This window comes from Ammodytes marinus (genome assembly GCF_949987685.1).
Source record: "Ammodytes marinus genome assembly, chromosome: 4".
In the NCBI taxonomy this organism is placed as follows: domain Eukaryota; kingdom Metazoa; phylum Chordata; class Actinopteri; order Uranoscopiformes; family Ammodytidae; genus Ammodytes; species Ammodytes marinus.
The window spans coordinates 30411677-30426576 of NC_137233.1; the positions used below are offsets into that span (position 1 = coordinate 30411677).

General features: G+C 45.8%; 2 protein-coding genes across 2 annotated transcripts in view; one reads left to right on the forward strand and one right to left on the reverse strand.

The window, feature by feature from the left end:
- Positions 1-14900, forward strand: part of LOC307249060 (low-density lipoprotein receptor-related protein 1-like) — a 101820-nt gene that overhangs the window by 72500 nt on the left and 14420 nt on the right. Inside the window, exons 31-54 of the mRNA XM_080025660.1 lie at positions 1183-1277; positions 1394-1543; positions 1968-2108; positions 2354-2479; positions 2638-2769; positions 2905-3039; positions 3422-3551; positions 3850-3976; positions 4103-4254; positions 4397-4521; positions 4721-5095; positions 9300-9489; positions 10040-10244; positions 10598-10790; positions 11402-11527; positions 11824-11952; positions 12061-12180; positions 12298-12411; positions 12528-12677; positions 12918-13040; positions 13158-13274; positions 13598-13726; positions 13878-14000; positions 14136-14276. Coding sequence (XP_079881786.1) covers positions 1183-1277; positions 1394-1543; positions 1968-2108; positions 2354-2479; positions 2638-2769; positions 2905-3039; positions 3422-3551; positions 3850-3976; positions 4103-4254; positions 4397-4521; positions 4721-5095; positions 9300-9489; positions 10040-10244; positions 10598-10790; positions 11402-11527; positions 11824-11952; positions 12061-12180; positions 12298-12411; positions 12528-12677; positions 12918-13040; positions 13158-13274; positions 13598-13726; positions 13878-14000; positions 14136-14276 — 3548 coding nt within the window. The remainder of the gene's footprint in view (positions 1-1182; positions 1278-1393; positions 1544-1967; positions 2109-2353; positions 2480-2637; positions 2770-2904; positions 3040-3421; positions 3552-3849; positions 3977-4102; positions 4255-4396; positions 4522-4720; positions 5096-9299; positions 9490-10039; positions 10245-10597; positions 10791-11401; positions 11528-11823; positions 11953-12060; positions 12181-12297; positions 12412-12527; positions 12678-12917; positions 13041-13157; positions 13275-13597; positions 13727-13877; positions 14001-14135; positions 14277-14900) is intronic.
- LOC307249148 (somatostatin receptor type 5-like) lies at positions 5767-6813 on the reverse strand (the record flags this gene model as incomplete). Its single annotated transcript, XM_080025784.1, has 1 exon — positions 5767-6813. The coding sequence occupies one exon, from the start codon at positions 6811-6813 to the stop codon at positions 5767-5769; it is 1047 nt and encodes a 348-aa protein (XP_079881910.1).

Below are 14900 nucleotides of genomic sequence, written 5' to 3' on the forward strand. Positions count from 1 at the left end.
GGCTGTCTCCTCTTTCTGCTACACTAACACTCTGCCCAGAGTGTGGGTGGGGGCAGAGAGAGTGGGGGAGGGACTAAGTCCAATTTACGCGTGTGTGTGTGTGTGTGTGTGTGTGTGTGTGTGTGTGTGTGTGTGTGTGTGTGTGTGTGTGTGTGTGTGTGTGTGTGTGTGTGTGTGTGTGTGTGTGTGTGTGTGTGTGTGTGTGTGTGTGTGTGTGTGTGTGTGTGTGTGTGTGTGTGTGTGTGTGTGTGTGTGTGTGTGTGTGTGTGTGTGTGTGTGTGTGTGTGTGTGTGTTGTGAATGTGGGCGTTTAAATGCTTCAGAAATTGTATTTAAAGGCATGTTAACAAACAAGGGTGTGGTGCATGTGGTAGGATGTAACAGGAAATGGGTGATGGGGGTAGAGGATAGATACCCTTTAAACATAGACAACACAAAGCCTAAACACACAGTGATACACAATCAGATTGTCCTGTATACTCTGCCTGTGTGTGTATATACTGTATGTGGAGGAGGGGCAAGGAACCTGAAGGCAAAGGGAAAGGTGTTTATGTGTGGTGTGGTGTGGGAGAGTGAGGGTGTCAGTGATAAATGAGGAGTTGAGGTCACTTGTATAGCTGCTGAATTGAATATTCTAGAAAAAAACATCTCATTTGTTCTCCTCTGTCCAGTTTGCCAGCTCAGCTATATTTCTTCTTCATCTTGATTGGGCCTTAAAGGCACATTGCATTTATTTATTTTAATATTTATTTTTTAAACATTTGGGTATGAATTACTAATCGGATGCTGCACAGATTGCGCAGTATAGTGTTGTTGGTTTTACTGTTACTATTTTAACTATTAGATGTAAGCAGAGAAAACATTCAGTAAGATCTCATGGACAAACACAAAACCAGCTAAGGTTAAGGAATTATCATTGTACAGTATGTTGTAAGTATGAGGTGGATTGGCTTCAGTGCCAGAAAGGAAGTTCAGAATGGCAAATTGATTCCCTCAAATTTTGCTATGCAGTTAGCAATGAGTTTTTTTTCTGCAAGCCTTTAAAATCAAAGTTAAGTTGGCCTATTGACTAAGTTTGGTCAACGAGGCAAATTACGATGCGCTGTTAAAACATAATCGTAGTTGTCCCTCCTCCTGTCAAGGGCGGCATACCGTAACTGTCTGCCTGCCTGCCTTCATTCAGGAAACTCTACTGGACTGACGGGGACAGCATCAGCATGTCCAACACCGATGGCGGCAATCGTAGCGTGCTCTTTGCAGACCAGAAAGGCCCTGTTGGTGAGTGACTATAGACCATGCTATATACTGGACCTGTTTATAGTGTGACTGCATGAGAGACGGTGCACTCTAGAGACAGGGCAGGTCACTCACACATCTTCTCTTTTGATTTCCAGGTCTCTCCATCGACTTTGACACTGAGCATCTGTACTGGATCAGCTCAGGAAACAGCACCATCAACCGCTGCAAGCTGGACGGCTCTGGCCTGGAGGTGCTAGAGGGGGTAAAGGGCAAGCTGACCAAGGCTACTGCTCTGGCCATCATGGGTACGTCTGAGAAAAATCTAGATTTATTTTTTTAGGCCAGTGATGTATGTCGGTATAGTTTAACCATTATATAGGATAATTTTGCAAATGTACAGTTACATCATGGAACAGTCAACTCAAAAGTCAAACTTTCACATATGTTACATTGAGTACAGTAATTTAAATGTGTTAGGCCTTTCTTTTGATCAAATATTTTGATAATTACAGAAAACAATGAAAAAAAGGACTTTTAATTCAAGATTAATTTCATGTTATGCCTATTGAATCTAGGATATATTGCAAGTTTCACTTTTTGAACTAAATAACATTTTTAGTTACATTGATATTCCATTTTTATTTAGATGCACCTGTCTGTATTTCTTGCTCTAAGTCAACATTGAGGGCTTTCTTCCTAACGCAGAGTGTTGATGGTGTATCCTTTTAGGAGAGAAGTTGTGGTGGGCCGACCAAGGAACTGACCAAATAGGAACCTGTGACAAGAAGGACGGCGGCAGCTGGAAGGTCCTGAGGAACAGCACTTCCCCCATGATGCACATGAAGATCTACAATGAGACTGTGCAGAAAGGTGCAGGACTGGCGGCCATATGCAAAGTTTTTTCTTGAGCCTGTCAAACATTTGTTTTGGTTAGATGAGGAAAGTAATTTAAAAAAAAAAGGGAGTAAAATATGTTCCGTGTCGCATTGAAGGTCAGTTTTTGCTTGAAGCATGTGGCGTGTAAATCTATCCCCGAGAGCACATCTGTTTATGCCTCGGTAACATCTCTTTGATTTGTTTTGTATATTTTGTTCTTTGGGCTTTTGTGTTCCCAGGCACCAATCTCTGCAGTAATAACAATGGAGACTGTTCCCAGCTGTGTCTCCCCACATCTCCGACCACCAGAGCCTGCATGTGCACGGCGGGATACAGCCTGCGCACCGGGCAACAGTCTTGTGAGGGTACGTTAACGACACATTCATGTGGGAAAAAAAACAATGCATTCTTGATTTCATCGGGAATTGATGAAAAATGATACGTGTGTGATGATGCAACACAACATTTTTTTTCAAAGGGCTCAAAGCAGGGGATTTTTTTTTATTTGTTTGCTTTGCTGTAGGTGTTGGCTCTTTCCTGCTGTACTCTGTGCACGAAGGCATACGCGGTATTCCTTTGGACCCATCGGACAAGTCTGATGCCCTGGTGCCGGTGTCAGGCACATCTCTGGCTGTGGGCATAGATTTCCATGCTGGTAAGTCCTCTCACAACATAGGGTTATTTATTTATTTCAAATGCAGAGATAAGGAAGTATATCCCCCAGAATGAAAGTACTTTGTCTCCCCCTAGCTGGATGAATATAATAACATGTTTCACTTGTGTTCAACAGACAATGACACAATCTACTGGGTGGACATGGGCCTGAGCACTATCAGCAGGGCCAAGAGAGACCAGACCTGGAGGGAGGACGTGGTCACTAACGGCATCGGCAGGGTGGAGGGCATCGCTGTCGACTGGATAGCAGGTTAGACAAACTTAGACGTGTAAAAAAAAAAAAAAAAAAAAAAAGAAAAAAAAAGAGCATTGTGCACATGACCAAAATGGTGGTATTTAAACAATATCACTCGTACACACTGATACACGTTTGCTTGTCAGTAAAGATATCATGCTTGACCAAAAGAGAGTAGGAAGGAAGAGCGTGAAATAAAAGGAGTGAGAGGAAATAGACCCACACAAGAACAGACACAGGAGAAAAAACAACAATTTAACTCTAAATATATTTCTCAGGACACTTTAATTGTCAAAAATTAGGCCAGATGGGGTTAAATAAAAAGTATCACTATACACGCGTGGCACACAGGGTCTGCTAGTGCATCAGTGTTTTGTGTCTCCTCCGTCCTCTACAGGGAACATCTACTGGACGGACCAGGGCTTTGATGTGATCGAGGTGGCCAGGCTCAACGGCTCCTTCCGCTACGTGGTCATCTCCCAGGGCCTGGACAAGCCTCGGGCCATAACTGTCCACCCCGAGAAAGGGTGAGAGGAGACACACAACGCAGGCTCTATCACCAATTACTCTAGCTTCTGCTTTCTGTCATTTCTCACATTATTGATTACTGTGTGTGTGTGTGTGTGTGTGTGTGTGTGTGTGTGTGTGTGTGTGTGTGTGTGTGTGTGTGTGTGTGTGTGTGTGTGTGTGTGTGTGTGTGTGTGTGTGTGTGTGTGTGTGTGTGTGTGTGTGTGTGTGTGTGTGTGTGTGTGTGTGTGTGTGTGTGTGTGTGTGTGTGTGTGTGTGTGTGTCTGTCTGTGTCTGTGTCTGTGTCTGTGTCTGTAGCTACCTGTTCTGGACAGAGTGGGGCCAGTATCCCCGTATTGAAAGGTCTCGTCTGGATGGCACACAGAGGGCTGTCCTGGTCAATGCCAGTATCAGCTGGCCTAACGGTATCTCCATTGACTATGAGGTGCAGTATAACAAACCTTTTTCTAGCATTCATATACAGTATCACTATGTTGCAGTGCAGACAGTGGACATTGCATCATGACACTTAGACACTGTCTCAACCCTTACTGTCTGTGTGTGCATGTAGGAGAGTATGCTGTACTGGTGTGATGCCAGGACGGATAAGATTGAACGCATCAACCTGGAGACCGGAGAGAACAGGGAAGTGGTGCTGGCCAACAACAACATGGACATGTTCTCTGTGTCTGTGTTTGAGAGCTACATCTACTGGAGTGACAGGTCAGTTAGAAATAGGTATAACCTGTTCACAAATCTTTCTTATTTTGAACTATATTGGCCCCAAAGTCTTAATATTTTGAATTCTTATCTGCTCCCAGCCCCTGTTTATTAATCTATTTTTGTACCGTCTATTTTGAACCAGGACACACGCTAACGGCTCCATTAAGAGAGGCAGCAAGGACAACGCCACAGACTCCGTGTCTCTGAGAACTGGTATCGGAGTACAGCTGAAAGACATCAAGGTTTTCAATAGGGCCAGGCAGCAAGGTGGGCTTTATATTTGAACTGTAAAATGTCTTGATTTACCTGCAAAATATTGTGATGAATAAATAAATATTTCATTAAATGTCAGGAAATCTTTCGGTTACAGGGCATTATTTTTTGTTATTGTATTTGGTAATTTGCCAAATTCTTTTATCGTTTTTTGAAAAACTATTATTTAATGGATATCATTGTTTGTGTACAGGAACAAATGTGTGCAAAGACAACAACGGCGGTTGCCAGCAGCTCTGTCTCTTCCGGGGCAATGGACAGCGGACGTGCGCCTGCGCCCACGGCATGCTGGCTGAAGACGGCAGCAGCTGCCGCGACTACGACGGCTACCTGCTCTACTCGGAGCGCACCATACTAAAGAGTGTCCACCTGTCGGACGAGAACAACCTCAACGCGCCCATCAAGCCCTTTGAAGACCCCGAGCACATGAAGAACGTCATCGCGCTCACGTTTGACTACAGAGGCGGTGGAGGGAAGGGAGCCAACCGCATCTTCTTCAGCGACATCCACTTTGGCAACATCCAGCAGATCAGTGACGATGGCTCTGACCGCAAGACTGTGGTTGAAAGTGAGTATCCCCCACATCTTAACAAATAAAAATAAACATTAGTATTTTGTCCTTTTTAAGAATTACAAACGCTTTTTTATGAACAATAGGGACACTTAGTTCTAGACATCAAATCCCCCGTGGAGAAGAAATAGCTGGAGTTTACTTGAACACCGGGGAACTATTTCTTCTGAAGTTGTATCTACAGAAACAAAAGGAGCTACCTTTTTTTATCTTTGCTTTGAGAACATAGTGTATTCAAACATAAACAGCCCTGGACAGAAATACCTCCATACACCTTATCTCAGCACAACTCAACCCAGGTGCACCGTTAATGTTCTACCAAAGGGCCTTTATTTTAAACCGTTTTACAAGGAATGCATGATTCAGGATTTTTTTGTCCCACTCTCCCGGGAGAGCGGCACCTCCCAAGGCCACCGGTTTAATCTTGTTGTACAACATCCAGACTCCCAGTGATTTGCTGTTAGATGTTGAATGTTGTCTGCTGTTGTGTGAGCTGTTTTCTATTTTATTTTGCCTTGTCAAGTAGTCTTTTTTCACATTCTCTTTCAGGAAAAAAAGCAACTCAGCTTCCAGTTGTTTTATTGTAATTCCAAGTAGGTACTAGGTAGTCACGTTGCTCAGTGTCAGCTGTTCAGTGATATAAAAGCAGTGGTTGATAGTGATTTAAATCAGGCAGCAGCCATAGCCACCGCCCCGCTGGCACTTTGCTCTCCCCTCTTGAACAGCCTCCGTAGGTCTTGTCTGAACTTGTCAGACATCAGTACATAGAGGATGGGGTTCATCACTGTGGAGGAGACTGCCATGAGGCGTGCAAACACGGTGAAGGGGCCATAACGTGGTGAGGCCCCTGTGGCCCCTGTGCTCTCATCCGCCAGTAGGGCCAGTGTCAGGCCGTAGGAAGGCAGCCAGCAGCAGGTGAAAGCCAGCACTAGCATGGCTGACGTCTGGGTCACTTTGCTCTGGTAGCGCTCTACTTGAGGCGCCCTGCCAGCTTGCCGACTCCACCACAGGAACATGTAGATTTTGCCGTACGCCGCTGCTATGGTGACCAGGGGCAGCAAGAAGGCCAGGATGAAGTGACACAGTCCATATATCAGCTGGTCTCGGTGGTACAGGAAAGCAAAGCAAGCCACGCCATCCGGGGTGCTTCGATGTGGAGATCCCACGTAGCGAAACACCAGCTGAGGAGTGGCCAGGCAGCAGGCCGGCACCCAGAGGAGCGCGGCGGCTACAGACACCCTGCGTGGGGAGAGGAGGACGTAGGCTCTGGTGGGATGCACCACCGTCAGGTAGCGGGACACGGCCAGGGTGGCCAGGGTGAAGACACTGGCCGAGGAGCAGGCCGATCCCAGGAAGCCCACCAGGCGACACATGAAGTCCCCAAAGGGCCAGTGCTGCATGGCTATGGCGACAGTGTGGAAGGGAAGCATGGAGAGCAGAAGCAGGTCTGCGGCACTCAGAGCCAGCAGTAATACGTCTGTCCCTGTGCCCGTCATGGGGCTCTGTGGGCCCAACCCCCTTCTCCGCCTCCCGCACAGGATAACCATGACCATGGTCTGTCCGCTCACGCCCAGCAGCAGAATCAGCACGTCTAGTATGGGCACTAGGACCTGCTCCACGTCGCCCAGACCACTGTCACTGCTGCTGTTCCCCAGGAGATCATCTGGACCTGTAGAGTTCCTCAGCAGCAGCATCCTGTCTTCAGCTGCAGACATGTCTCACAGTCAGGCTAGTGTTTGCTTTAGGTTGGGTCAAATATTACAGGCTGGTCATAAAACTACTGATAATACATGTGGGAATGATAACTCATACCGCCAGTCAATAGGAGTTTACATCTGACCCTAAATAACATTACACAGATTTCCAATTGTTTGCGTATGGTTGGCGGTCAAATTGATCACTGAGGACTGAAGATGGATGTACAAATACATGAATCAATAATATACGTAAAATGACAGTACCTCCTTCAAATTGTCCTTTGAAATAACATTCAGCCATTGATTAGTTTTCATAGTTTGGTTCACGCTGCTTCCAATGTCCTGATTTTGAACGAAACCGTTCCAGTCCTGGCAAGTCAGCTCGACCTCTGATTGGCAGGGTGGATGGTAAATGGAGTGAAATAATAATAATGCCAGATCCTTCCATTGAAGTCAAGACACTCCGTATTTCTTAGCTGCCGGGGGTTTTCATCCCCTCCCTCGGGACTCTTGTCAGGGGCGTCCGAGTGTTGAGAGCTTAAACGTGGTAGATTTGTGATTTCCTGTCACCTCGGAGCGGGTCGGCTGCTCCACATGACATCTCAATCAGGCCTGTTGGTGCTCAGCAATCCACAATCAGCCTGGCTCCTGCCTTCTCCTGAGAAAAAGCACAATGCTAGCAGGGGAGGGGAAAGAGAGGCCAATAACTAGACACTGAGAGAGGATAAAAGCAGAGTAAACGGCAGGTGAACTCTGGACTGATTATCAAAAAGCCGGCAAGAGATGGGCTGGTCTGCTATCTTTAGGGGAGGGCCTTACGTAGATTTTCCCAGGGTTCAGTGTTTCGGTTCATTATCTGAAAATATCTGTACAGAGAGTTGTCCCTCCACACACATATACAGAACATACAGAAGATATGGTGTGTGTATACACAGAGAGACAAAGAGTGATTTAGTGTTTGCCTTCACAAATCAAGGTAATTATTGACTGCTGGTCTGATAGCACTGAACTGCTGTCACGCTTACCGCAGGTGACTGCAATAAGAACGGCATAACAAGCTGAGCTCCGGAGCCATAAATTCAGCCCCGTCTGAATGATTGTAAACATGGAGTGAGGATGAACAGGCCTCGGGCAAACAATGTCATGATAAAAGAGCACTGAAAAGCAAGACTTTGAGTAGAGAGTGCTGAAGGCTATGAGATTTACAATTCATTTACAGCACGGAGGAAAAGAGGAAACAGGGGTGAATGGATTTCATTTTGCTCCTCATCGATTTTTTTTGTTCGGGGGCCATTGATTTATGAGTACGCAGTTGTTTTTAGCATGGCATGCCTTAGCTCTGCTCTCCATCAGCTTAGCTCCATTCACAGACTCCTATAGCGGGAGAGCTGGACACATGTTGATTCATGTCCGCGCGGCGTTGCACTGGAGATGTTGAGGTGTAGTGTCAAGTGTCCCACCTGGTGGTGAAGCTCAATGATCCTCTCTGGGACCAGACTGTGTAAGAGTGAGATCATATCCAGACGTGGAAAAAGGCCGCTGTAATCATTAGACCCTCGCCTAGTGACAGTTACAGGAAGACAACTATTACCAATTATGATTTGGCTTTGGAGTGATCTGATGCGTGTCTGTTTTCAAATGTACTCTTCCAGTGTGTGTGTGTGTGTGTGTGTGTGTGTGTGTGTGTGTGTGTGTGTGTGTGTGTGTGTGTGTGTGTGTGTGTGTGTGTGTGTGTGTGTGTGTGTGTGTGTGTGTGTGTGTGTGTGTGTGTGTGTGTGTGTGTGTGTGTGTGTGTGTGTGTGTGTGTGTGTGTGTGTGTGTGTGTGTGTGTGTGTGTGTGTGTGTGTGTGTGTGTGTGTGTGTGTGTGTGTGTGTGTGTGTGTGTGTGTGTGTGTGTGTGTGTGTGTGTGTGTGTGTGTGTGTGTGTGTGTGTGTGTGTGTGTGTGTGTGTGTGTGTTGTGTGTGCGTGTGTTGTGTGTGCGTGTGCAGTTTGAGCAGCTGTTCCGTATCTGCGGCTACAGAACTTTGTGTTCCTCCAGTCTGGCTGACTCTTGTCTGGCCTCTGGCCTCCACAGCCTTCTTACTCATTTCAAGGCTTTGGATCAAAAAAAATGACTTCTTACTTCTCAGCTGTTGATGAGGTAGTGTGCTAACGGAAAGTAAGACGCTAGCCGGCCACTGTTATTGTGACCTTTTATAGTGAGCTATTTTGCTGGATAAAAGCCTGGACTCACACTGTGTTCTTGGTCATTAATACCAAGCCGTCATGTCCAGAGGCCCCTGACTCTGTGATGCCATACAGCAGTCTGCCAGCACTGAGCAGCACTGCCAGACAATCCACACTTGGCCTTTTTAACATAGCACTGGGATTTACGTGCTTCTTCTTTTCCTTTACCCTTTTTTTCCCTCTGTCTTCTGTGTTCTCTCTCTCTCTCTCTTTGTGCTTTAACGTCTCTCTATCTTCCCTTTCATCCTCTTCACTCCATTCCTTCCTTCTATTTCAGATGTGGGCTCGGTGGAGGGCCTGGCCTACCACAGGGGCTGGGATATGCTATACTGGACCAGCTACACCACCTCAACCATCACCCGTCACACGGTGGACCAGGGCCGCTGGGGTGCCGCTGACAGGCACACCGTGGTCTCCATGTCGGGAGACGACCACCCAAGAGCGTTTGTGCTCGACGAGTGTCAGAGGTTAGGACTAAATACGTTGATTCATATCCTACCCTCCCTCTTTCAGCAAGAAGAACTGTTCTTAAAGCCCCTGTTAAGACCAAAATCCCCCCAAATCCTTCTTACCATGTAATTTGGGGGAGAATCAATGCAAGTAAGCATCTGAAAATAGTTTATTTATCAACGCCTATTGCCATGGAGACCGCTTTCGATACGGCCACGCCCAACACAGTCCTGTCAAACGGTCTAGACAAAAAAAAAGTTTTATAATGTTTATTCTCAATACGATTTTTTAAAAAGCTTATTAAGACGCCTAACCTTGATATCATATATTGATTTTTAAACTATTTAAGACCTGGTTTACTTTTTTCCGGTTTCCCTTTTAAATGTCCAAAATTTCCTGCACATGCACATTTCTTAGTTTCTCCCCCTCTCTCTCTCTCTCTCTCTCTCTCTCTCTCCCCCTCTCTCTCTCTCTTCCTCCCTCCCTCTCCCTCTCTCTCTCTCTCTCTCTCCCTCTCTCCCCCCTCCTCTCTCTCTCTCTCTCTCTCTCCCTCCCTCTCCCCTGCAGCCTCATGTTTTGGACCAACTGGAACGAGCAGTCTCCCAGCATCATGCGCGCCACACTGACCGGCTCCAACGTGCTGGTGATCATTGGCAACGACATCCGAACCCCCAATGGCCTGGCCATCGACCACCGCGCCGAGAAGCTCTACTTCTCTGACGCCACGCTGGACAAGATAGAACGCTGCGAGTATGACGGCACGCGGCGCTACGTGAGTGACATACACTAGGCATGAATGACAATATTTGTAATACTTTGTCTCCATTTTAACCTGCAATTTTATTGTATTCAAATGTTTCTATTTCTATTCATTGGCTTTTAAATGTTTTATTTCTATTCATTCGCTTTTCTAATGTGTATGATGTATGTTAATCTTGCTAAAGCACTTTGAATGGCCTTGTGTCGGAATTGTGCTATATAAATAAACTTGCCTTGCCTTGCCTAGAGGATGAGGTCTCTAGTTTTTTTTTTTTATATAATTTCAAGTCTTTTTTAAAGGCTGGGATTTTCTCAATGGCTGACATGCTCATGATGACGTGATGTGGTTGTGCTTCCCCTCTGCAGGTGGTGTTGAAAAATGAGCCGGTCCATCCGTTTGGCCTAGCCGTTTACGGGGACTACATCTTCTGGACGGACTGGGTGCGGAGGGCTGTGCTACGGGCTGACAAGTACACAGGAGGAGACATGAAGGTGCTGCGTGCCGACATACCTCAGCAGCCAATGGGCATCGTCGCAGTGGCCAACGACACCAACAGCTGTGAGTTTTTTTTACAAAGATTGAGGGGATCCAGCTGTGTGTGTGTGTGTGTGTGTGTGTGTGTGTGTGTGTGTGTGTGTGTGTGTGTGTGTGTGTGTGTGTGTGTGTGTGTGTGTGTGTGTGTGTGTGTGTGTGTGTGTGTGTGTGTGTGTGTGTGTGTGTGTGTGTGTGTGTGTGTGTGTGTGTGTGTGTGTGTGTGTGTGTGTGTGTGTGTGTGTGTGTGTGTGTGTGTGTGTGTGTGTGTGTGTGTGTCATTTGTCATAGTGATTTTGAAGTGCATAATGTGTTAGACTGGGTGACATGGATAAAATCCATTATCACAGTGCAAATCTTTTATTGTGTATGAATGGGTCTTGTGATTTTCTTGTAATACTCTGGGATAAATTGAGAAACTGCTAAAAGGAGATTTCATACCTCGGAAAGGATGCCATTTTGTGGCTAATCCAGCAAAATAAAGTCCTGCAAAGACCTGCATTGTGGTGCAAAAAAATAAAAGTGTGTGTTTGTGTGTTGGTGGGTGGGTGGGTAGATGTCTGTGTGTGACCCTTTAAGGTGTTTGTGAATATGTGCAGGTTGTTCAGCTTCCGTAACTTTTCCTTCTATCTTCCTAGGTGAGTTCTCTCTGTGCCGTGTGAACAACGGCGGATGTCAGGACCTGTGTTTGCTGACCTCTGGGGGAAGGGTCAATTGCAGTTGCCGTGGTGACAGGAAGCTTTTGGAAGACAACACCTGCATAGGTAAAACAAGACAGAGAATAATAGAATCAAAATGTTGTCATGGTGGCAGTGATACCGTACATGTATAAAAGCTTATCCTCTGGAACACTATATCATTCAAATATTTTAATAATAAATATTGTATTCAATATTCAGATCCTGGTGTGCAGAACCTCTCTCACGTGCATAATGTATTAAAGCTAATAGCGAAGGCTGATATCGTGCATTGAATTTGAATGGATTTAAATAAGCATTGGATACTTCTCCATGCTGCCTGCTCCTTCATAAGTGCATTTTTATCTGTCTTTGCCTCGCAGCCCTCAACACTACATGTAACAACATTGATGAGTTTGAGTGTGGAAACGGAGACTGCATCAACTACACCCTGACCTGTGATGGCATGGCCCACTGCAAGGACAAGTCTGATGAGAAGCAGTCCTACTGTGGTGAGTGTGGAACCTTGTCCCTTTTGTCCAAAACAGTATCATCCATTTTCTCCTTGTTGACATTCATTTGTAATTTGAGTCCATGTCATCTCCTGTCTGGTTCCCCAGCTAACCGCTCGTGTAAGAAGGGATACAGGCGCTGTGTGAACGGCCGCTGCGTGGGACACAGCTCCTGGTGCAACGGGCAGGACGACTGTGGAGACAATTCAGATGAAGCCTTCTGTAACAGTGAGTCCAGTCTTCTTATATCCTGCAGTCATATGATATCTTTTTTAAATAATGTTCCCGCCCCTCCAATTTACCGACTCTTTTTTTGTTTGTTTTTCTTTGCGTTTTTATTTTCAGCCACACTTTGTACAGTGGATCAGTTCCAGTGCCGAGACGGAGGCTGCATCACCAACTCCAGCAAGTGTAACCAGAAAGTGGACTGTCATGACGCCAGTGATGAAATGAACTGCTGTAAGTCACAATGATCAAGATTCATACAAAGTGACTAGAGCTATGAAAAAAAAACAAAATAAAAAACACGTTGTCCCAGGTTCCAGTGTAAAGTAATGCTGCTTGTCTTTGTTAAGCCGCCACGGACTGTTCCAGTTACTTCCATCTGGGAGTGAAGGGAGTGACCTTTCAGAAGTGCGAGTTCACCACACTCTGTTACGCCCCCTCATGGCAGTGTGACGGAGCCAACGACTGTGGAGACTTCTCCGACGAAAGGAATTGCCCCGGTATTTTATCATCCTCTGAAATACACATATATTCTCACATCTTAAATGTAAATTAATAATTCAAAAACACAATTATAAAAATGAATTTGGGTAAAAGCAATTTGGATTATTTCAAATGGAGCAAAAAAAAAAACAATGAAAATTTTTCTTCCATTAAAATGTGGTTTGGGAGGTAATTCTCCTTGAAATACAATAATGTTTTCTTATTTTTAACCTGCCACTTCTCTGTCACCGTACCAGGGAGCGGGAAAACAAAGTGTCCCACGCCCTTCTTCGCCTGCCCCAGTGGAAGATGTATCCCCATGAGCTGGACCTGCGATAAGGAGAACGACTGTGAGAACGGTGCTGACGAGGCTCACTGTGGTAGGTTTAGATACGAAAGAAAAAACAACACATAAACAGGCTGCAATAACGAAGGGGGCCGTTGCTTTGTTACTTTGTATTTTGCACCCTAATGCATTCTTTCTGGACCTCTCCTAGATAAATTCTGCTCAGCCTCTCAGTTTGAGTGTGGGAACCACCGCTGCATTCCCAACCGCTGGGTGTGCGACGGATCTGATGACTGTGGTGACAGCAGTGACGAGGACAGCAAGTGCAGTGAGTGCTGGGCGTAAACAGCCTTGAGCCAAAAGAGACATCAGTGCTAAAATATGTAGCATCAAAAATATTTGTTGACGACAGTAGATTATGTGGAAAAGTATGAACTATAATGCAATGCCTATACCTGGAGGATTCCCTACCTTTTGTGGATATTGTTAATAAGTTTACCGGTGACTTCTGCACAACACTTGCAATGCAACACTTGCAAACATTCCTGAAATGTTATTATCTGATTGTGTTCGCAGTATATTCACAAATACTCAGGGCAGAAAAAAAAAATACATCAAAATCATCTTCACTTACCTTTCTATCTGTCACAGAGACCAGAACCTGCAGTCCTGAGGCATTCCAGTGTCCTGCCTCCAACATGTGCATCCCTCAGCGCTGGAAGTGTGACGGAGACAAAGACTGTCCGGATGGAGCTGACGAAAGTGTCAAAGCCGGCTGTGGTGAGTGCACTGCAGACCGAGTTGGATTTAGTTAAAAATACAAACATTTTATTTACCCAGAGTGACAAAGATCTTTCTTTGTAAATCCATACTGCACCTATATGGTTCTAAAAGCCATTTACTTTCATTCCAATTTTTTATTATGTCTCAGTGTTCAACAACACGTGCAGCAGCAACGAGTTCATGTGCCAGAACCGACAGTGCATCCCCAAGCACTTTGTGTGTGACCACGACAGCGACTGCAGCGACGGCTCGGATGAGTCCCAGGAGTGTGGTGAGTAGTGGGGCCATGACCCTCTTTCCTCCCCCCGATGTAGACATTTAAAAACAGCTCTCTCCTCCTCCGCTCTAGCTTTTAACAGCCACTTCTCAACCACCTCTTTTTCGCTGTTTTTTTTTCTCGCTGAAGAATATCCGACATGTGGGAGCAACGAGTTCCGCTGTGCTAACGGTCGCTGCCTCATCCAGAGCTCTTGGGAGTGCGATGGAGACTTCGACTGCCACGACCAATCGGACGAAGCCCCTAAGAACCCACGCTGCACTGGCTCAGGTTAGATCCACACGGCCAGTCCAGAAGCACCTGACTTTTAACAAACTGCTTCTTTTATGTATTGATAGAGGTGTGATTGATCTGATCCGTTATTGCTATCAGTATCTGGTATGACGGCGGTTCTCAAATGTTGGTGGAGTGGGAGACTCAGACCCTTTGAAGCGATCTGATCGCCCAGGGCGTAAATATGAAGTTGAGCAGAGCTGAACTTTATACAAATGACCAGTGACATCGCCGAAGCAAAAGCCAATTACAGCAGGAAGGAAGTAACTTAAAAGAGCGATCTACGAAATCCCAACATGATTAATTGTTTTAATATTTTTTTTAAATGAAAGACTGCCCTGGTTCTGTATAGCTCTACTACAAACATGACAGACTATTCACACACTGGGTGTGATGTCTGCAGTGCTGCTTGAACGTCCCGCCCCCTGCCAGCGACTGCTAGAGAGGCTGGCAGTGCTATAGGAGCGACCTGGAGCCCATAGGCGTATTTGTCGCTTTTTGGGTTAGACAGTCTCCGCTACTCTTCTCCAGCCTAGCTTCATGCCATCTACTTTTATAGTAGTTGATGATGCATTGCTGTGCACTTAATTTCTTTGAGAGTGTTGATGTAAACAAGAATGC